Source organism: Perissodus microlepis, chromosome 4 (genome assembly GCF_051167445.1).
Source record: "Perissodus microlepis isolate ML-2025 ecotype Zambia chromosome 4, ASM5116744v1, whole genome shotgun sequence".
In the NCBI taxonomy this organism is placed as follows: Eukaryota; Metazoa; Chordata; class Actinopteri; order Cichliformes; family Cichlidae; genus Perissodus; species Perissodus microlepis.
Window position 1 is genome coordinate 31,602,114 of NC_140464.1, and position 22,507 is coordinate 31,624,620.

Sequence of the window (22,507 nt, forward strand, 5' to 3'; positions counted from 1 at the left end):
ATGAAAGTCTCTTTCCTTTCACCTCAAAGCTACACACCAATGTGCATCCATCTTTTACTTTACTGCCATCTTGTGGCTGCAAGCAGTGCTTAGAAGTAAAGCTCCGTCTTTGTGAAGCTTCTCAAGCTGAGTTTGGTTTGTAATCCTCTGGTCTCTGACAGGAGGCTGATGGGAGACTACTGTGCAGTGCATGACAAGCTGGCACTGGCTCTACTTTCACAGCTCTGAGATCAGTTATTATCTGTGCTTTGTGTGCAAACAGGACTAGCATTAGCAAAGAAACAAGCTTCACTGTAGCCAAAGTTTACGTATTAGCCTTGGCCAACATGTGTGATGTAGAGGAGTGACAGTGCAGTGTAAAAACCTTATTTGTTTAGCACATTAACAAAGAAAGCCGTGATGATGGAGACGGGCACTCCTGTTTACTCACACAGACAAAGGTGAGCAGGGAAGCCTGTAGCAGCACTTTCAGATTAGCCTCTATGACAAATCACTCGACTGACTGAATGTACGCCACTGCCTTTAACCAGCGTTTTTGCTAATATACCACCTTCATTTTGAATTAACATTTTGAATCATCAACTTTTTTACATTTAGCCATGTCACACAGTGCCCAGCTTTATTTTGTTGATGTATCTCAATATGCTTTAAAAAATGAAGAAAGAGGCCATTTGTGTGTCTGCTCAGCTTTCTGTCAGACTCACCACATACTCCCAGTCTGCTCTCAGTCTTTATAGGATTTCTCATATTTCTTCACGTTCTGTTGATAATTGCAGCTGTTTTTTAACTGACTCTAAGAACCTCATATAACTTTTAATAAGACAGTGTAATGAAGGAAACAGTTTGCTTACTTGTATCTCAGCTGCTGTCCTACTGCCGTAAATCCTTTAGGTGTCATGACAACAGGTCATCTGCCACCATCTCACCCTATCCCAGCATCCTCTGTCACACCAGCCCTCTGAATGTCCTCCTTCATTACATCCATGAGTCTTATCTGAGGTTTTCTTCCTGCCTAGCAGCTCCATCTTCATCATCCTTTGTCTGATGTACCCCTCTCCCTCCTCTTCACACGTCCAAACTATCTCAGCCTCGCCATTCTAACTTTGCCTCTAAATATCTCAACCTGAGCTGTCCCTCTGATGGACTCATTTCTAATCCTATCCATCATGCTCACTCCCGCCTCTTACCCTCCCTTTCCTTCTTGCTGCTATCCTTTAGTCACAAATCACCCTGGATACCCATCTCCACCCACTCCACCCTGCCTACGTTCCCTTATTCACGTCTCTTGTGCACTGTCTGTTGCTTTGGATTATCTCAGGCTTTTAAACGTATCCAAATTATTCACTACCTGTGCTCTTTGCTGGTACATCTGTCTCCCTCTCATGTATTCTGTCTTGCTTCTACGGACCTTCGTTTCTGTTTCCCCATTTCCTCATGCAGCACCACAGTTCCTCCTTCGGTGAGATTTCAACTAGTTTTATTCACTCAAACACAGGGCGAGGGAGTGAGCGTGGTAAGCTGTGAACAGAGGGAGAGTGTGGTTAGAGATGATGCAGGGGGAGCTAGACTGGAGAGGTGAGTGATATTGGAGTCTTACTTGGCAGGTGAAGCGTAAAAGGCTCTGGGGGAGGTGAATAGCCAGGTGATCTCCTAGAGTGCTGAGCAAGTGAGATGATTCCAGCCTTGTTTTTCCAGAGATCCACAAGAGACGGTGGCAGGAGGACATGCAGGTGGAAATGGTGAATGGTGTGAACCTGAGAGGTGAAGAATCAGCAACAAAACCAGAGCCCTGCTGTGGACACCAGCATTCAGAGGATCTTGAGCTGCAGGTGAGTGGTGATGGTAGGACGAGGTAACTAAAAGCACAAAGAAACTGAGGTAAGTACGAGACTTTAACGAGGAGCATGAACCGATGAGGCCTTTTACAAGTGATGCAACGTCTGACACTGAAGCCCAGAGGCCTGTGTAGAGTAAAGGGGTCCATACGTATGGTTCTTCATATTGTTCTACTATCTGTAGTGTTCTTTCTCAGCATGAAGCCATACTGCTGATCATGACTTGTGTTCTGAACTGCCTCTTCCAGATCGCAGATGCAATTCCACTCACTCCATCTGTCCTTTTGCATTGCGTTTTGTCTTTCGACTACAAGAAGACAGCTCCTTGGAGGACAGGACCAACTTCACACCCGATCAGATTTGCACACTGTTAGACCTCTGCCTCACCACTACATATTTCAAATACAACGAAGGCTTTTACAGACAAAAACATGGCTGTACCATGGGCTCCCCCGTGTCACCTATTGTAGCCAACCTTTACATGGAGGAAGTGGAAAGGAAGGCTCTTGGCTCTTTCAAAGGAAGAGTACCCAGCCACTGGTACAGATATGTAGACGACACCTGGGTCAAAATCAAGACACAAGAAGTGGAATCCTTCACTGCGCACATTAACGCTGTGGATAAAAACATCAAGTTCACCAGGGAAGACACAAAGGACAACTGTTTGCCTTTCCTGGACTGCGCTGTGCACATTGAAGAGAACGGCAAACTCAACATCGAAGTTTACCGGAAGCCCACACACACGGACCAGTACCTCCCCTTTGACTCCCATCACCCTTTGGAACACAAACTTGGAGTAATCAGGACCCTACACCACCGGGCAGAACATGTTCCCTCTAAGCCTGAAGGAAAAAAGAAGGAACACACACATGTAAAGGAAGCACTCAAAAAGTGCGGCTATCCTAAATGGGCGTTCTTAAAGTCAGCAAAGAGGCACAGAAAAGAAGACCAGACACCAACGAGGGAGGATAAGAAGGACAGACGCAACAACATTGTCATCCCCTATGTAGCCGGTGTATCAGAAAAACTTAGGAGAGTTTTCTCCAAGCATGACATCCCGGTGCATTTCAGACCCAGCAACACGCTCAGACAAAAACTGGTTCACCCGAAAGACAAAACGCCAAAACACAGACTTAACAATGTGGTGTATGCTGTACAGTGCAGCGAGGAATGCCCAGACCTCTACATTGGAGAGACCAAACAGCCACTTCACAAGCGCATGGCACAACACAGAAGAGCCACCTCCACAGGACAAGACTCAGCAGTCCATCTGCATCTTAAGGATAAAGGACACTCTTTCGAGGATGCCAATGTTCACATTTTGGACAGAGAGGACAGATGGTTTGAAAGAGGAGTGAAAGAAGCATCTATGTCCACTGTGAGCGACCATCTTTGAACAGAGGCGGGGGTTTACGACACCAACTCTCTGCCATCTATAATCCAGTTTTGAGATCCCTTCCCAGACGCCTTAACGCCCACTCACATCCTGGGCCATCTGACCTCAGGAATTCGCATGATAAGGTGGGGCCAGGTTTCACAATGAACACACCCGAAACTCTGGCTGATTGGGACCCACACCCAGTTTCACACCTTGGCTCAGGCGATTAGAAGATCATCAGGGGGTCCTTTTGTCCCTCTGTGGGGGGATACTCCCACTAGGTTTATATCTGGGACTCTCCACCATTTGACCTTAGAACTGAAGAAGCTTCTCGGATGAGAGGTGAAACGTCTTCAAGTAAACTTAAAGAAGTCCAGACGCTTTTCTTTGCAAGCTCCTTTGACTACGATGACCTGGATGACTGAGAACCTTCACAGACATAACTAAGGGAGGATTCAGGGTCACCTGGTCCAGCCCTAACTATATGCTTTAGCAAAAAGGAAAGTTTGAAGCCTAATCTTAAAAGCAGAAAAGAGCTGAGGAAAGCCCCAGGCCCTGGGAGTGAGCCAGTACAAACCCGAACACCCAGCCCTGGACATCGAGAACCATCAATGCACCAACGGGTGAGGGCATCTGATTATTTAAGACCTTGTATGTGAGGAGCAGGATTTTGAATTCTGGATTTAACAGGGAACCAATGAAGGGAAGCCAAAACAGGAGAAATCTGCTCTCTTTCTAGTCCCTGTCAGGAAGACAGGAAAAAAGCAGTCTTACATATTTGTTTAATATGTGCGTTGAAGGACATGTCCTGGTCAAAAATGACTCCAAGGTTCCTCACAGTGTTACTGGAGGCCAAGGTAATGCCATCCAGAGTATGAATCTGGTTAGATACCATATTTCTAAGATTTTCAGGGCCGAGTACAATAACCTCAGTTTGATCTGAATGAAGAAGCAGAAAGTTAGCGGCCATCCAGGTCTTTATGTCTTTAAGACATTCCTGCAGTTTAACTCATTGGTGTGTGTTATCTGGCTTCATGGACAGATAGAGCTGGGTGTCATCTGCATAGCAGTGAAAATGTATGCTATGTCTTCTAATGATGCTGCCTAAGGGAAGCATGTATAATGTAAACAGAATTGGTCCTAGCACTGAACCCTGTGGAACACCAAAAAAGAAACGTATCAATTTGCAGCCCCTGTTTCTTTCAGTCAAAACTAAAATGGAGCATGACTGCAAGAGACACATCAAGAAAATATCAAGGCGCCTTCTCAGGAAATACAAACTGGATATAGATATTTGTGTGTGTGAGTGAGTGAGAGAGAGAGGGTGAGAGAAAGAGACCCCTAAAGCCCTGCTAGCATGGGTAAATCCCTGCAGTCAGGAAACTGCTGCTCTGTCAGTTCACAGCACTAAGCCATGCAGAGCCATTAGTGCTCACAGTCACAGTGTGTGTCCAAACCAGCAGCACACACACACACACACACACACACACACACACACACACACACACACACACACACACATCTCATGGTGCATTCTCATCAATAAAAAGCTTCACTTTGCATTACTCGCATGAATTGAGTTCTGTTTCTGTTACCAAATACTCACATTACTAATTACAACACAAAAACCAATGTGGTTAATTTTCAAAGATAACAAAATGTAAAAACAGAACAACAAATGCAGCTGGAGTCCTAATGCAAACGACCAAGCAAGCAGACGAGCGTTATCAGTGGTTCTCCCCTGAGTCACCCTGCAGTCTAAAGGCCTACAGACCTACTCACCAACCAGCCGTCAAACACAGGGTCACCAAACAAAGCAGCATCAGCAATGAGGTGCTCGCTTTGTAATGCATGCTGTGAGTAACTCGCTCTCGCATGTTTAATCCATATCAATACTGAGTTTCTGTGTCTTACTATTAATTTGTAAAATAAATAAGCTCTGTTAAATAAATCTGTACAATTCTTTTTGTAAGACTAGCTCATTAAGTTTTATTTGATGCTGCACGAGGGCAGACCTGCAAATCTCACTGCTCTTTTTCCAACTTTGGGGACAGACAGAAGGAAGAAATCTTGGAACCAAAGACAAAACTTCCCACACGTTTTAAAGAGGTAAAAGCCAGCAGGTAGAATGGCAGCAGAGCAGGAGCATCCTTATAATAAGAAAGTACCAGTGACCAAGTCTATGAAATGACAAAGCAGAACATCCATACATCTTTTAATGGTAAATGGACTGACTCTTATGTAGTACTTTTCTACTCTCCAGGAGAAATCAAAGTGCTTTACACAACAAGCCTCACTCATACAAGCACGCTGCACGCTGATCAGGTGTGAAAGATGCGCTCTCTCTGGGATTTTACTCACCATGGGGCTTTTTGGACGCTTCATCAATGTTTCTTTTTTGTTACGTCTTATATTTTAGAGTGATGTCATTAAATGTTGTCATTGTTGTGCTTCAAGTTGTAAGCCTTGTCCTAAACAGCATGATCGAAGACATTCCTTTGTTTCTGTTCCCCTCCCCAGCGTGTCAGATGGTATAGTGATGTTTAACTTCCTGCCCTTTATGACCTCAACTGTGCTTGTGTATAGCAGACTGTTACAGGAATTAAGCCATAAACTGGGTGAGGGGAGTTGACCCTTTTGTGAGCAGGAAGTCACACAGAAATGCACCCACATTCACACACACACACACACACACACACACACACACACACACTGATGTTGTTCAGATATGCCTGCTTAGGCATGTCACATGTATTTGTAAATGCATATTCACGAGTGTAACCAATAAAAGCAGCCTGCAGAGGGAAGCTAGTTGAAGTAGTTCGGAGGCAGCTACTTCCCTTGTGGCAAGTGCAACAAAGAGCGCTGTGCGATCTCGTTCTTGAGTGAGTGTCTGTTTATCCAGCAGTTTCAGGAATATCTCTCTGACATTATACTGCACTGAACATGTCTCCTAGTACGAGTCTTTAACAGAGTAATGAATGACTTTGCCTTTGTAGGTTTGATATGGCACAATAAAGCTTCTAATTTACAGTAAATTCTCTGTAGAAATAACTTTGGAACCGTTATTAGGATAGTATGCAAATATAAAAATGGACAGTAGACACACGTATTTGATGGGCTGTCAGTTTAAGAAAATGACAGTAAAAGAAGAATTTACAAAGATGTTGCAACTAACTGCACTTTGTGCTAGAGGAACAAGAGGTAACCCAAAGTTACCTCTAAATCTGCGCTGTCATCAACAGAAATTAAACCTGATTTTTCAGGATTTGTTGGGTTAAGCCTCTGGGGTCCAGGGTATCATTGGCCACTTTTCACTACTTTGTATGTCACCTTTAAAATTTTTTCTCGTGCCTTCTGTGGCATCATTCTTTTCAGCACAATCTCACGTCTGAATTTACAGTAATGTTTTCATTGACATACTGTACTAACACAATTGATCTGAAATCACATAAAAACATAAACACCGAGTAGGAGAAAGTTCTATTTTTTACTGTAAAAACCACAGACATGTTTATTGAATTATTTTCATAACTTGGAATGCAAATATAAATTGTAGATTAAGTTAGATAGAAATAAAGTTATATTTAACCATTTACCTAAAAATAATACATCTGGCATTTTTTTGTACAGCTATTTAAAAATACTACTAACACTAAAATTAGAGAACAATTAGTTGTCACAATAAGATGCCCCACAAATTATTTGTGCCAGTGCAAAAAATAGTTTGTCCGCCACAAGACAGAGGAGAACAGGAGTAAAGCTGCTGTATCACTCCAGTGTTTACACTGCAGCCTGCCTTTGGTGGCTTTCCTCATTGTTTTGACACACAAAACTCATGACTACACTACACACTAACTACATGCTAAACATCACAAAGCTCTCACAACTCAAAAGTCGCTGTCGATATCGCTCTCTCTCGCCACCGTCCCAAAACTTTCCCCTCTTCCTAAATAACCAAATCACAGGTGTTGCCAAATCATGGTACACATTTACACCAATAGCTGCCCCCGGAGGGTGAATAACACTCACGCAAACAATCACCAGTGTAAGATGTGAAAAGGCTCTGGGCTGAACCATTTTAAGTGGTGGGGGGTGCTATCTTATTTTAATGAACAACACTGACATATGCAAAACTAGGGTGGCACATGCTGCCCCTGTAGATCCGCCCCTGTGAGGAGGGGTGCCACATACTGTGACATAAGGGGAAACCCTGAAAACTGAGCCGAACCATGCCGAGTCAATCTGAGTAGGTACTAATGGGCTGTAAGTCACAGTCAGCCTAAACAACACACAGACATGTGTACTTTTCTTTATTTTAACTCAGATTGCACATGTGCACCACTGAACATTGTATGTAAGCAGGAATCCTTCACCCCTCCTCCAGCAGAGCAGCCCTAAGGGGTGGTGAAGCTAAATGTCACATGTTTACTTCAGCTACACTGCAGTGGTCAGCTTTGGTCTCAAGAGTCCACAAAGGTCTGGGGGGCTATCCTAGCAGCGGTTTTCTTTGTTCTGTCCTCCCACTGGCATCATTCTGCTCATTTTTCTATTATTAGATGCAGCTGATTGGAGCTAGAGCCAAGTGGTGGGGCACTTGTACTTAAGCACATCGAATGCTGCAGCTGCTACTGTAGCTCAGGGAGAATCAATATTTATGTGGAACTAAAGTATTGAAGCTGAACAGAATCTAGAGTTATGCTGAGATGAAGATGTGGTCTTGTGTGGAATGAGACAGAATGAACTCCCAGCTGGAGGATGCTGCGTGGATGCTGCGCGTCTGTCACTGCTGCTGCGGCTCAGTCTTGGCCCGCGCTCTGCTCGTCAGCCTGGTCAGGAAGCAGAAGCTGAAGTGGAACTGCAGCACGTCGCACACTTTGGACCAGAAGTGTCCGGTGAAGCGCTGGAACAGGCGGTACTGAGCCAGGTGGTGATCCAGCAGCTTCAGGAGCACGAAGCCTGCACACGACAGCAAAGCCAGCGCGAGGTGTCTGCGCGTGCGCACATCTCCGTGCGTCCGCTGCACGTCAACCCCTTTGTACACCGCAAAGAGCACGTGACCTGCGAGCGCCGTGTCGAAGCCGCGTCGGTGTGCGATCGCCAGTCCGTAGCTGAGAACGGAGCCGAGCTCGAGCGTCGCCGCGTGCGACGCGCGCCATTCGGTCCGCCTCTCGATAAAGTCGAGCCACACCGGCACCCACGCGAAGATCGGTAAAGTCAGCCACTGGTCGAGAACGGCTGGAGCGCGCCGCAGCATGGCCAAGCGCGTCCACTGTACGGGGCCGTAAAAGACGGCCATGAGGGCGAACACGTGCCTCAGGTAGCGGGCGCGCTCCGACTCAGCGTCGTCCCCGCGCCACAGCAGCCAGTACAGCCCCACGCACACGTAACCCACATTGACCACGCAGTTACAGGGCATCGCCAAGAACGCGGGCAGACCGTCGACTCGCCTCTCCGCGTAGTGCTCGGAACTCAGGTCCACGTCAACGTCCGCGAACAGGCCGGTGTTCACCAGGCCGACACACAGCAGGAAGCCCACGGACACGTGCACCACGGCCCGCCTCATCATCTCCGAACCTCCGCTCCGAGACTGGAACCAAAGGTCTTAGGTGTTTTTCCGCGTTTCAAAATCACGTGGTACAGAAACTGAAGGCTTGGATTGGCTGCCTTGATCTGGGCATGGGGCCGGCAGCCTCGAAACAGACGTTTAACACTGTCACGGGCGTCAGAAGCGCAGATCTCGCAAACGCTGCTCAAGGCGTGGGTCAAAAGGTTCCTGCTTCTTGTAGAGCCAGGCGCAAGGATTCACTGTTTATTATCCAGAGTCATCTGGCCTCGTCAGCACTGAATGGCAGCTTTGGAAGGAAATCAGTATCCTCAATATCTCTCATTATTATTTTTGATGTGGATTGTGAAGAGTCAATAAACATTATATAGATATATCAATAACAGATAAATATCTTATTCTAATGATTACTGAGACAACGTGAGACAGACAGAGACTGCTGGGCGACCTCCATTCACTCCTATTAGCAGACAGAGAGAGAGAGAGAGCCACACACTGCTGTAACACCACCTCTGCTTTCAACATCAAATGTTATTTGGTGCTCCAGCTAGTGATGTGCAGATCAATACTGAAATATTGATTCCTCCGATATCAGTCATTTATGTTCTAGAATCGATTCTCACATTAAAATATCGATATTTTAGTAATTTAGGGTAAATTTGTAGTTTATCATTAACAGGAACACAGTGGAAAGAAACTATATCATTCGGATTGTCTACATTGGAAGGAACTACGTCCTCTTCCGCCTTTCATAGTCATGTGTGAAACACGGCTGTATAAATGTGTCGCAGCCTCTGGCGTGCGCACTCACAACAATGGCTGAGTGTAAACAGAGTCATGTGCGCACGTATTTTACCTCCACAAACAGCCGAGACACGGTTTGCGATACATGTGGCAAGAAAGTGAGGTGTTGTGGCAGCACCACTGACCTCGTCAAACACCTCAGAGTAAATCATATCACAGAATATGACGAGCTTATGTTGAGGCGAACTGAAGAGGAGGAGAGGGACAGGTGCTGCCAGGGCGAGACAGACGTCTCTCACGGAGTCCTTTAGTGCTGCAGGCAGGCAACGTGCTCAAATAGCCACAACTTCAGTTTTTTCATTTCTATATGATGAATTCTGCATTATTAAATGATAAGAACAAGTAATCTGATGTCCTGTAATCACGATGATTTGAGATACAATAAAAGATACAATAAATAAATAAAATAAGTTTTTGTACAAAGTATCGGTATTGGATCAGTATTGTCGATACCACCCTTATTTTTACTTGGTATCGGATTGGAAAGGAAATCAGTGGTATCGCTCATCACTAGCTACAGCGACTTCATCCTCACTAGACCCCCGACACACAGTGTGCCACCATAAGGAATATATGCATACTGTGAAAAGCTATAAAATTAATTAGACGCGACCCAATTCAATTCACATTACACATGAGTTTTTTCATTTCCGTTTTATTCCCACTGATGCTTCTGGTGCGAGTATCTCACAAACAGCAGGAGCTATGCAGGTTCACTATGACCAAAACTCCAGACTCACAGTAAAACATCACGCCAGCGTTACAAGATACAAAATCCACAGCAGGATAAAATCAAAGTTTCTTTATGTTCAGAGGCTGCTCAGCAGAGGATCATTTAAACATGCATGCGACTGGTCTGAATTTGCCCATAAATATGTGATAAACAGAAGGAAAACACATATAGTCTTTTCATTCAAATATATATGTTTAAATTAATAAAAAATGAAGTCTTATTCTATGCCAGCTTCTAGCTTTGCTTGAAAAACTCCTAGAAAGCTTAAAAGTCAACCAAACACGTGCAAAGTTTCACATCTTTGAGCAAAAAACAAAGGTGAGTCCAACAACAGCTGTGTGGTTATTACAGTAAACCTTTCTCTGCATGCTTTGCCTTATACATCGGTTTGTTGTGAGCAACACAAATGTTAACAGAGATTTTTCTGAAGCACACTGAGCAGCACACTGCTGTCTTTAACAGTCTTTTTACTTTTCTTTCCTTGTTTGCACGACGATTTCTCCAAAACATGTGATGATTGACAGAATGATGTCATTAAGATTCATTGAGTGTGTTTAGTTTTGATCTTCATGAATCCCATGCGAGCCTCATCCTGTGCCCTCATAGGTTGAGGCTTAACTCCTAATCTCTGCAGATATAACAGAAGTACTGGACTTAAGCTTAGGTAAGGATGAATGGACAATAAGACAAAGAGTCCAAGTTTAGTAACAATAGTTCATGTAAATACTGAGATCTGCAATCATGTGGTCAAACAAATAAGAGCATTGTGACAAAGTTGGGATTGTGTGCTGGTCTCAGGAAAGTTTCAGAGTTTAAGTGGAATAGTGGTATATGCTCCATAGAAACAATAAACTCGTTGATGTAGAAAATTTATAAAGATTTTTATTTTCAGTTCTAATTTGCTGCCAGTGTGTTTTAAATAGCAGGAACTGCAACTGCTAGAAGAGAGACCAGGCTGATTTATCTTCAGGAAATATTCAGTCAATAAAATGTCTCTTTGATCTGGAAAAAAACAACTATATATCTCTGTCATTTGGCCATGGGACATATTTTGCACAATAGTACACAGAACCAGTTAGAGGGCACATGGAAAATCAGAGCTACCGGCAGATTCCCTTGTCTCCGATGTCTGAGGAAAAAAAACGGCCTACAGTTTGTACCAATTTGTCACACTTCCGTTCAGCTTGTTTAGAGGCCGAACCACATTTTAGCAAACCCGAGAAGTGTGCAGTTGGATGGAGGGAGGTACAGTGCCAGGGGTCCCTCTTTGGATGTGGGCAGGTGCACCCTCATATGAAGGAAACAACAGCCATTACATCCTATCCATCTCCTAAAGCCAAAAACTTCGCAGCACTTACCAGCCCCTTGACTGCCCTCAGCTGAAATGGTGCCCCAGATCTGGTCCGGTGGACAGAGCAGAGCCAGGTGGCATTCGTGCAGGTGAAGAAACTCCCTGTGGGGAACCCCGGTGATATCTGGCCTTTTAAGTTCAAGGTGGTCCATAGGCCAGGGCTACAGATGGTCATGGCAGATTTCCTGTCCTGCTTGCGGGGGTGGGTAATAGGTTAGGTTGCATGGCTCTTTGGCCTGAGGCAGATGATGGGGGTATGTGGCAGGGTGTGATTTGTGGATCAGTTACAGGGGATGGGTGGAGCAGTGGGTTCAGGGGTGGTGTCGGGGGAGGCTGACCACCACAGGGGATCTCCATCATCTAAGCAAGAGAAGGCAGCTGACTAGCTACACTAACAAAGACTGACAAAGAAATGGTGCAAATAAACATTCACTACTCTGCAATGCCGAGTTTGTCAGGTCCTTATGCTACATCTGCATTACTGTACATACATCATAATCAATCTAGTCCTTTTTTGTATGCTTCTAGAACTGTGATGTTTTTTTACGCTTTCCTGCATCCCTCCATGCCGACAGAGCTGACAGGGCTCCATGTGCAAAGCTCCCTCAGCCTTCCCAAAAGTTGATTCTGTTCTTCTGGACGTTTTCAGTGGGAGAAACATTTCATCACTGCTCCAGGTGACTTCTTCAGTCTCAGCTAAATGGAAGGCTTCCAACCTTTTAAACAGTACATTTGCATAATGGTAATCATCTTCTACTATTGCCTTTTTTATCTTTCTCCATCTGTGTCAAAAGTTAGCTCTCTGTCTTTTCTCTCCCTGTGAAATACAGCAGCTGCGCCTTTAGCTGCAACACACTGTGTGACAAACTGCACATAAACAGTTTGTGTGTTTGCTGCATTTGAAATTACCTGCCACTGAAAAAGCATTATTGCCTGCATGGTTGCTTGTTTTCTGTAGGGCTAGCTAGATACTGAAGTACTGCAACCGAAACTTATGGACACCTGCAGTTGTTCTGGTGTTACTGCAAGAAAAATAAAAAAAACCCTCTTTTTATGCGACATCCCCTGGTCATTATTACACAAACAGAAATGACTTAGGATTGATACCTGAAAATTCTACTAAGTACAGTAACAAAGTATTTGTACTTTGTTACTTCCCACCACTGGGCAACACTTTGCGAAGATGACAATATTTAGATGCTTGGGAGAGCGTCAGTCTGTGCCTAAAACGGTTGCCTACAGAAGAGTACTTCCGCTTGTAGCCATATGATCCTTGTGGCCACAAATGTAGTCGAGCCCTAGTGACTTTGATAGCATTCATAAAGAGGGACATTATTGTGAGACCTGAAAGCATCTGAGGGTTCAAAAACACTTTGTGTGAAAGCTCTTTCCACTCTGCCATAATGATCTTCGGGAGAGAGAAGCTCATAATGAGAAGAGTGAGGATGATGATGGTGACTCTGAAGCTGAGGTAGCCAGCCTGACAATCATCCCTCCCCTACTGGCCTTAACCTTAAAGCAGAAAACTTACAAGCAGAAGTCTGGAAGCTTAAAAGTCTGCTTAGAAGAGTCACTGGAGCTGCAAAAGGGCTTTGAAGCAGCTGGATGATGGCAACTTCTTAGGGAGGGGCTGTATGATTAAGGCCTCTTTGACAATCCACATCCCCTGGAGAACCATAGTTATGGACAATGTTTCATGTCCAAGACCGGAGGGGCAAGAGGACTGCACAGCCTGATCTGTTTGGCAAGGTAAACGCCATTATGGTCCTTTACTTACTAGCAGTGGCGGTCCTAGCCGGTTTGGCGCCCTGGGCGAACACTCCCTCTGTATCATAATGTCAGGTGTTTTCATGTTTGTTGGTTTGTTTTTATTTTGTTTTATTTTGTGAGTTGGTTATTAGACGCTGCTCCAGCCAGCCAGAAAATCCCCCGCCGCTCCGCCCTCCCCTCCCTGTACCGCAAGCAGCAGGCGCACCTCGCAAATGGAGGGCTCCCTTACTGCCAGCAAATGGGCGATAGAAAACCAATCGGTGCCTATGCCATCCCCAGTATGCGCTGGCATGAGTACGAGCAATTTTATTTTATTTTTTTTGCCGATGCCCGTGATGCCGCCCCCCACCACGATGCCGCCCTGGGCAATCGCCCGTGTCACCCGTATCAAAAACCGCTACTGCTTACTAGAACCTTTGCTGGAGCTGTGGAGGCAAACCTAGAAGATAATCAAAAAGAAACATTAGTTGACCTCCTCAGACAGTTAAGGTTCGCTGGCCAATTAGGCCACATGTCCTTGACAGAGCATATGATCAACATGGGAGATATGAGGCCTATTAAGCTCCCCTCATACCGTACCTCCCCAGCAAAAACCCCCCAAAACCTTACTTTGGAATGAGTCTTACTCAGTAGAACAGAGCTTAGATGAAGGTGAGGGGATTAGCTGAGTACTAAATGCCTCAAAAGCCCTTCAAATGTCTACTCTGCTTCCTCTGACAAAAGTCTGGGCCTGCATAACCTTGGAGGCCCACCAGTCAATGGCCCCATTCATTCGTCAGCAGCAGTTCCCCTCTAGATTAGTGCACTTACTAACTAACTGGGTTAATTTTAGTTGCTTTGAAAACTAAGCCCCAAGGGTCTGTTACTTGTAAAAAGGTTAGAGTAGCCTGTATTCATACTAGTGTAGAATAATACAAAGGTTTTTACATTTGTATGTTTCATAAGGAGTTAAAAAGTGAATGTCCTCAATTTAAGCTTCTTTAATCCAGGATATTTTATTAAAGCAATTTAGCTTTCCGTGAATCACTACCTTATCGTGGTGGAGGGGTTTGTGTGTCCCAGGGATCCCAGGGACTATGTTGTCCGGGGGCTTTTGCCCCCTGTTAGGGTCTCCCATGGCAAATTGGTCCTGGGTGAGGGACCAGACAAAGAGCGATTCAGAAGACCCTTATGAGGAAAACATAGAGGGAACAGTTTACCCTGCGGGGTTACCGGAGCCCCGCTCTGGAGCCAGGTCCGGGGAAGGTGCCCGAGGGCGAGCGCCTGGTGGCTGGGCGTTAGTCCATGGGGCCCGGCTGGGCACGGCCCAAAAAGGGGGCATGGGCCCATCCTCCCGCAGGCCCACCACCTGCAGGAGGTGCCGTAGGGGTCGGGTGCATTGTGTGCCGGGCGGCGGCCAGGAGTGGAGGCCCTGGCGGACTGATCCACAGCTACCAAGACTGGCAATTGGGACATGGAATGTCACCTCTCTGGTGGGGAAGGAGCCTGAGCTAGTGAGTGAGGTTGAGAGGTACCGGCTAGATATAGTCGGGCTCACCTCAATGCATGGCTTGGGCTCTGGAACCAGTCTCCTGCAGAGGGGCTGGACTCTGTCTCAGTCCGGAGTTGCCGCTGGTGAGAGGTGGCGGGCTGGGGTGGGAATTCTAATATCCCCTCAGCTTGCTGCATGTACGTTGGGGTTCTTCCCAGTGGACGAGAGGGTTTGTTCCCTGCGCCTTAGGGTCGGGGAACGGGTCCTGACTGTCATCTGCGCTTATGCGCCGAGTGGCAGTTCAGAGTACCCAGCCTTCTTAAAGTCCCTGGGTGGGGTGCTGGAGGGTGCTCCACCTGGAGACTCTGTTGTCCTGCTGGGAGACTTCAACGCTGACGTGGGTAACGACAGTGAGACCTGGAGGGGCGTGACTGGGAGGAACGGCCTCCCTGATCTGAACCTGAGTGGTGTTTTGTTATTGGACTTCTGTACAAATCACAGTTTAGCCATAACAAACACCTTGTTCGAACATAAGAGTGTCCATAAGTGCACGTGGCACCAGGACGCTCTAGGCCGCAGGTCAATGATTGATTTTGTAATCGTATCACCAGACCTGCGACCATATGTTCTGGACCCTCGGGTAAAGAGAGGGGCTGAGCTGTCAACTGATCACCACCTGGTGGTGAGTTGGATCAGGTGGCGGGGGAGGACGCTGGACAGACCCGGTGCACCTAAATGCGTAGTGAGGGTGTGCTCGGAATGTCTAGCAGAGGCCCCAGTCCACGAGATCTTCAACGCACACCTCCGGCAGAGCTTCAACAGCATTCCGAGGGAGACTGGGGACATTGAGTCCGAATGGACCATGTTCAGGATCTCCATTGCCGAAGCTGCTGCATTGAGTTGCGGCTGCAAGGTGGTTTGTGCCTGTCGTGGCGGTAACCCCCAAAACAAATGGTGGACACCAGAGGTGAAGGGAGCCACCAGGCTGAAGAAGGAGTCCTATCGGGCTTGGTTAGCCTGTGGGACTCCGGAGGCAGCTGATAGGTGCCGGCAGGCCAAGCGGAATGTGGCTCGGGCAGTGGCTGAAGCAAAAACTCGGGTGTGGGAGGAGTTCGGAGAGGCCATGGAAAAAGATTTTCGGACTGCCTCAAAGAGATTCTGGCAAACCGTCAGGCGTCTCAGGAGGTGAAAGCGGTGCTCTACCTGCACTGTGTATAGTGCTGGTGAAGCGCTGCTGACTTGGACTGAGAAAATTGTCGGGCGGTGGAAGGAATACTTCGAGGACCTCCTTAATCCTACTGACACGTATTCCGAGGAGGAAGCAGAGTCTGGGGATGAGGGGGATGACCCACCAATTTCTGGGGGCGAGGTCACTGAGGCAGTTAAATAATTTACCGGTTGATCTACATCCCTACCCTCACCTATGGCCACAAGCTGTGGGTAGTGACCGAAAGAACGACATCGCGGATACAAGCGGCAGAAATGAGCTTCCTCCGAAGGGTGGCTGGCCTCTCCCTTAGAGACAGGGTGAGAAATTCAGCATTCTGGGAGGGGCTCAGAGTAGAGCAGCTGCTCCTCCACATCGAAAGGAGCCAGTTGAGGTGGTTCAGCCGTCTGACAAGGATGCCTCCTGAGCGCCTCCTGGGTGAGGTGTTCCGGGCATGTCCCACTGGGAGGAGGCCCCGGGGCAGACCCAGGACACGCTAGAGAGATTATATCTCTCGGCTGGTCTGGGAACGCCTTGGTGTTCCCCGGATAAGCTTGAGGAGGTGGCTGGGGAGAGGGAGGTTTGGGCTTCTCTGCTTAGGCTGCTGCCCCCGCAACCCGGGCCCGGATAAAACGGAAGAAGATGGATGGATGGATGGATGGAATTTAGCTTTAGCAGAATCAATTATACTGAACTAATTAGTTTACCCTGGGCTAATGCTGACCTTGTTCTGATCTCTGTGAGGAAAAAGGTCAGAGAGAGAACGAGCACACCCATGCCTGAAGACGTGCTTATTTCTGTGCTGAGTGGAAACCCAAATGTTTTTGATTCTAAACTGTAACACAGCAAAAAAGAAGCAAAGAAAAATCCAAAAATCCAAAACCAGTTTGCAGGTTCACGGTTTTAGCAGCACTTTGACCTTCTGGTGTCTCAACTGTGAACATCTTCTAAACCACTCATCTTGCAGAGGACAAAGGGAAGAACCCCATATTGTCAGGGGTCCTGGATCATTGACCCAGTGTTTGGTACTTTTGTACTTTGTTTATTATTGTGATGTTTCTTAGTCTTTAGTTGGTATTGTTTAGGTTTCTTGTGAGTCATTCCACCAAATGGATGCCATTTCCGTTCCCTGGATATTATATTTGTAAATTCTCACGAAGGTGAATGGGGGTGGAAGCGATGTGGGAGGATGGAATCGAAGGGGTCCGGGTGAGTAGTGATCTAGATAAAGTCGAGAAGGTACTTGGTCCAACAGCTCTGGCAGGGAGACAGGCAGGTGGAGGGCCACGATGAAGGGATAAAGGATGAAGGGTGAGTATTTTTCCCAATGTGAAGAGGTGACCGTGCCTTCGCTTCAGTCTCACCTAACCTCTGGAATAACCTCCCTCATACTATTCGCGCGTCTGACTCGATCCAGACCCTTAATTCTCCATTGAAAACCCACCTTTTTAGCTTAGCCTTCCCAGCCTCCTAGAGCAGCGATCCCCAACCTTTTTTGCGCCACGGACCGGTTTATGCCCGACAATATTTTCATGGACCGGCCTTTAAGGTGTCGCGGATAAATACAGCAAAATAAAACTAGTACCGGTACCGAAAAAAAGAAGATTTATTCATAACACACGTGAAAAGACCCAGGAAAACCGAGTAAACGCTAAAAACGATAACAAAATAACGCTGAAAACCGATAAAAACCCTGAAAACTATACATTTCACACCTGAGCCTCAACTCTCGTGGCCCGGTACCGAACGACTCACGGACCGGTACCGGTCCGAGGCCCGGGGGTTGGGGACCGCTGTCCTAGAGCATGCCTTTTAAGTGTACCTTCTTGCCCTCCCCTTTTCCTCTCTTTTGCTTTTATCGATTTTATCATTAAGTCTTACTTGCTTATCTGTATTGTATTGTATTGTATTGTATTGATGACCAGGCAGGTAACTATGGGAGAGAGAAAACACTATGAGCAAAATTACAAACATTAAAGGATTTCATCATGAGAGCTTGACGGCCTGGCACTGACACAGGTTAGCTGAAGATCTGGCAGAGGTCTGTTGTGAGTGCTGGTCTTAAATGCCGGTGACTTGATTGCAGTCAGGTGTGAAGGCTGATTGGAGTCTCCGCCCGAAGGTGGAGCCCAGCACTGTGGAAAAAATCCGCACTTCCCCGCACCATGACACACCACTGTCAATCTGGATGACCTTGTGAAAGAAATCACATGTGACATAGAAAAGATATAGTGCATGTATGGAGAATGTTCTGAGTGCAAGGACGGAGGAGGAAAACAGTTCAGGAGATACCCAAAGATGTGCTATCAATTCCATCCACTATGAGGATACAAATTCCGACCTGTGAGTGCTTTAATACAGAAACAACCCCCCCCCCCAAAAAAAAACGTTTAAATGTCTGTTGTTTCACATTTAATCATCGACAGACAGCAACCACAGCCACAGAAATTTTGTAAAAAAGTCCTGAAGTTGTTGGTGAAGGTGTGTAGTGGTGACCTCTACCCAGGTGTCATCACAGGTACAAGGAAACACATGTTGAGGTCTGTTGCATGCACATAACTGGGGTCAACAGCTTCTTCTGGTCAGTTTGCTAATACCACTGTGGTATCTCTTTGAGGACGTTTTGAGTATCATCCCACCACTGAAGCCAGAAGCCAGTCACAGCAGAAAAATATGTGACAACATAATTTCATTTTGGAGACGTACAACAAGCCACCTGTTCAGAGGAATGTTTCTAATTCTTAGGCACTTGTTTATTTAATCTGTTTCTTTTTGTGTCCTTCTTCACCTGACTTTTATATCTGGTCACCCTTTCTCGACATCACATCTTCAGAGGTGACATCTGGCCTCACCCATTGTGACGTCCAGTCATGCTGTTGACATCTAATCACCCAATGTCCAGCCAAACCTTACCACCTGACTTTTCCATATACATGAATGAAACAAACGTTTAAACTTTCAAATCACTTCATTGCATGTACTTTTTTCTGTTATTCTTGTCATAGAAAATCACATTACATATGAACATTAGATCACTCCCTCCCATCCTACATCCTCTCAGTGATTTCATGGATTATATTTTCTTAGTTAACATACTGGATGAATTCATACATGATTTTATATTGATCAGGAGTAAGCGATTAAGCATAATTAGCTACAATATCAGCAAAATCACATGTGAATTATGGTTCTGTGTTGAACCATTACATCACTTCATGCCATTTTTCTTATTAAAAATCACGTTTAATGGATGTATTGACAACATCTTTTTATTATATTTTTGGTTAAGAATGAAGATGATTTACAATAAGCAAATACAGATACACTCTGTTATCACACTGACATTTTAAACATGAAAGGCTGGTTGTTAAGACCTCACCCTCTATCAGATGTAAGGAGTGGAAAGCCTGAACTTCAGTGTCTCTCTCAGTCCCACATTTCTGTGATAGAGTTTATAACCCCATCCTCAGTGAAGCAAATATGACAGTTTCTCCATCTAACGAGTTATCACACTGCTGTTATCACACAGCAGGACATGCTCTGAACAGGGAGGACACAGACTGGTGTCAGGAGTCAGTAGACTTGCTAAAACAGAGCATTATGACAGTGCCCATCCTGTAACTTCACGACTCCACCCAAACCTTCTTGATCCATACAGATGTGTGTGATCTGAGCTTAGGAGTAGCCTTAATGCAGAAGGATGCTGATGGTAGGGAAGCAGCAGCAGTGTACGCGAGTTAATTTATTCAATTCAATTCAATTCAATTCAATTTTATTTATATAGCGCCAAATCACAACAAAAGTCGCCTCAAGGCGCTTCATAGATACAGAGAAAAACCCAACAATCATATGACCCCCTATGAGCAAGCACTTTGGCGACAGTGGGAAGGAAAAACTCCCTTTTAACAGGAAGAAACCTCCGGCAGAACCAGGCTCAGGGAGGGGCGGCCATCTGCTGCGACCGGTTGGGGTGAGAGAAGGAAGACAGGATAAAAGACATGCTGCGGAAGAGAGACAGAGGTTAATAACAGATATGATTCAATGCAGAGAGGTCTATTAATACATAGTGAGTGAGAAAGGTGACTGGAAAGGAAAAACTCAATGCATCATGGGAATCCCCCGGCAGCCTACGTCTATTGCAGCATAACTAAGGGAGGATTCAGGGTCACCTGGTCCAGCCCTAACTATATGCTTTAGCAAAAAGGAAAGTTTGAAGCCTAATCTTAAAAGTAGAGATAGTTTCTGTCTCCCGAATCCAAACTGGAAGCTGGTTCCACAGAAGAGGGGCCTGAAAACTGAAGGCTCTGCCTCCCATTCTACTTTTAAATACTCTAGGAACAACAAGTAGGCCTGCAGAGCGAGAGCGAAGTGCTCTAATAGGGTGATATGGTACTACAAGGTCATTAAGATAAGATGGGGCCTGATTATTTAAGACCTTGTATGTGAGGAGCAGGATTTTGAATTCAATTCTGGACTTAACAGGAAGCCAATGAAGGGAAGCCAAAACAGGAGAAATCTGCTCTCTTTCTAGTCCCTGTCAGTACTCTTGCTGCAGCATTTTGGATTAGCTGAAGGCTTTTCAGGGAGTTTTTTGGACATCCTAATAATAATGAATTACAGTCGTCCAGCCTGGAAGTAATAAATGCATGAACTAGTTTTTCAGCGTCACTCTGAGACAGGATATTTCTAACTTTAGAGATGTTGCGCAAATGGAAGAAAGCAGTCTTACATATTTGTTTAATATGTGCGTTGAAGGACATGTCCTGGTCAAAAATGACTCCAAGGTTCCTCACAGCGTTACTGGAGGCCAAGGTAATGCCATCCAGAGTATGAATCTGGTTAGATACCATATTTCTAAGATTTTCAGGGCCGAGTACAATAACCTCAGTTTGATCTGAATTAAGAAGCAGAAAGTTAGCGGCCATCCAGGTCTTTATGTCTTTAAGACATTCCTGCAGTTTAACTCATTGGTGTGTGTTATCTGGCTTCATGGACAGATAGAGCTGGGTGTCATCTGCATAGCAGTGAAAATGTATGCTATGTCTTCTAATGATGCTGCCTAAGGGAAGCATGTATAATGTAAACAGAATTGGTCCTAGCACTGAACCCTGTGGAACTCCATAATTAACCTCAGTGTGTGAAGAGGACTCTCCATTTACATGCACAAATTGGAGTCTATTAGATAGATATGATACAAACCACTGCAGTGCAGTACCTGTAATACCTACAGCATGTTCTAATCGCTCTAATAGGATATTATGGTCGACAGTATCGAACGCTGCACTGAGGTCTAGCAGGACAAGCACAGAGATGAGTCCACTGTCAGAGGCCATAAGAAGATCATTGTAACCTTCACTAAAGCTGTTTCTGTGCTGTGATGAGCTCTGAAACCTGATTGAAACTCTTCAAATAAACCATTCCTCTGCAGATGATCTGTTAGCTGTTTGACAACTACTCTTTCAAGGATTTTTGATATGAAAGGAAGGTTGGAGATTGGCCTATAATTAGCTAAGACTGCTGGGTCTAGAGATGCTTTTTGAGTAAAGGTTTAACCACAGCCAGCTTGAAGGCCTGTGGTACATAGCCGATTATTAGAGATAGGTTGATCATATTTAAGATTGAAGCATTAATTAATGGCAGGACTTCTTTGAGCAGTTTTGTAGGAATGGGGTCTAAAAGACACGTTGATGGTTTGGAGGAAGTAATTATTGAAGTTAACTCAGAAAGATCAATTGGAGAAAAAGAGTCTAACCTAACATCAATGGTACTAAGAGTAGCTGTAGATAATATTACATCTGTGGGATGATTACTGGTAATTTTTTCTCTAATGATTAAAATGTTATTTGTGAAGAAGTTCATGAAGTCATTACTAGTTAACGTTAAAGGGATGGTTGGCTCAACAGAGCTCTGACTGTTTGTCAGCCTGGCTACAGAGCTGAAGAGAAACCTGGGGTTGTTCTTATTTTCTTCAATCAGTGATGAATAGTAAGATGTTCTGGCTTTGCGGAGGGCTTTCTTATAAAGCAGCAAACTATTTCTATAAACTATTTATGCAAAAAGTAGGGCACTTGGGACACTTCTAACCCAAGTCAGGGGGCTTCATGTCACAGTCTTCATCGACCACAACAGCCTCAGGTACCTGATGGCAAGCCCCAACAACATCAACCACTTGGCCCAGTGTTCTTGGCATTTGCGGACTTTGACTTTACCATTATACATAAGGCAGGCATGCACAAAAGGGTGCCAGATGCTGTGTCTCGCAACCGTCTGCCTGCTCCTGAGGGTGCCCCTATGGAAATTCTGACAGAACAGAGGCTCAGAGACCTGCAGTTGTCACCTCGTCTGAACTTGGATGACACCTCGCACCTTTGTCCAAAACTGAAGCTTTATGC

General features: G+C 45.5%; 1 protein-coding gene across 1 annotated transcript in view; it reads right to left on the minus strand.

Annotated features, from left to right (window-relative positions):
• tmem187 (transmembrane protein 187) overlaps positions 1-8,958 on the minus strand; it is a 10,121-nt gene extending 1,163 nt beyond the window's left edge. Inside the window, exons 1-2 of the mRNA XM_084927079.1 lie at positions 1,598-8,958; positions 1-1,518 (exon numbers count right to left, since the gene is read on the minus strand). The exon at positions 1-1,518 is cut by the window's left edge and continues 1,163 nt beyond it. Coding sequence (XP_084783205.1) covers positions 7,997-8,782 — 786 coding nt within the window. The 5' untranslated portion in view covers positions 8,783-8,958 and the 3' untranslated portion in view covers positions 1-1,518; positions 1,598-7,996. The remainder of the gene's footprint in view (positions 1,519-1,597) is intronic.
• Between the last annotated feature and the right edge of the window lie 13,549 nt (positions 8,959-22,507).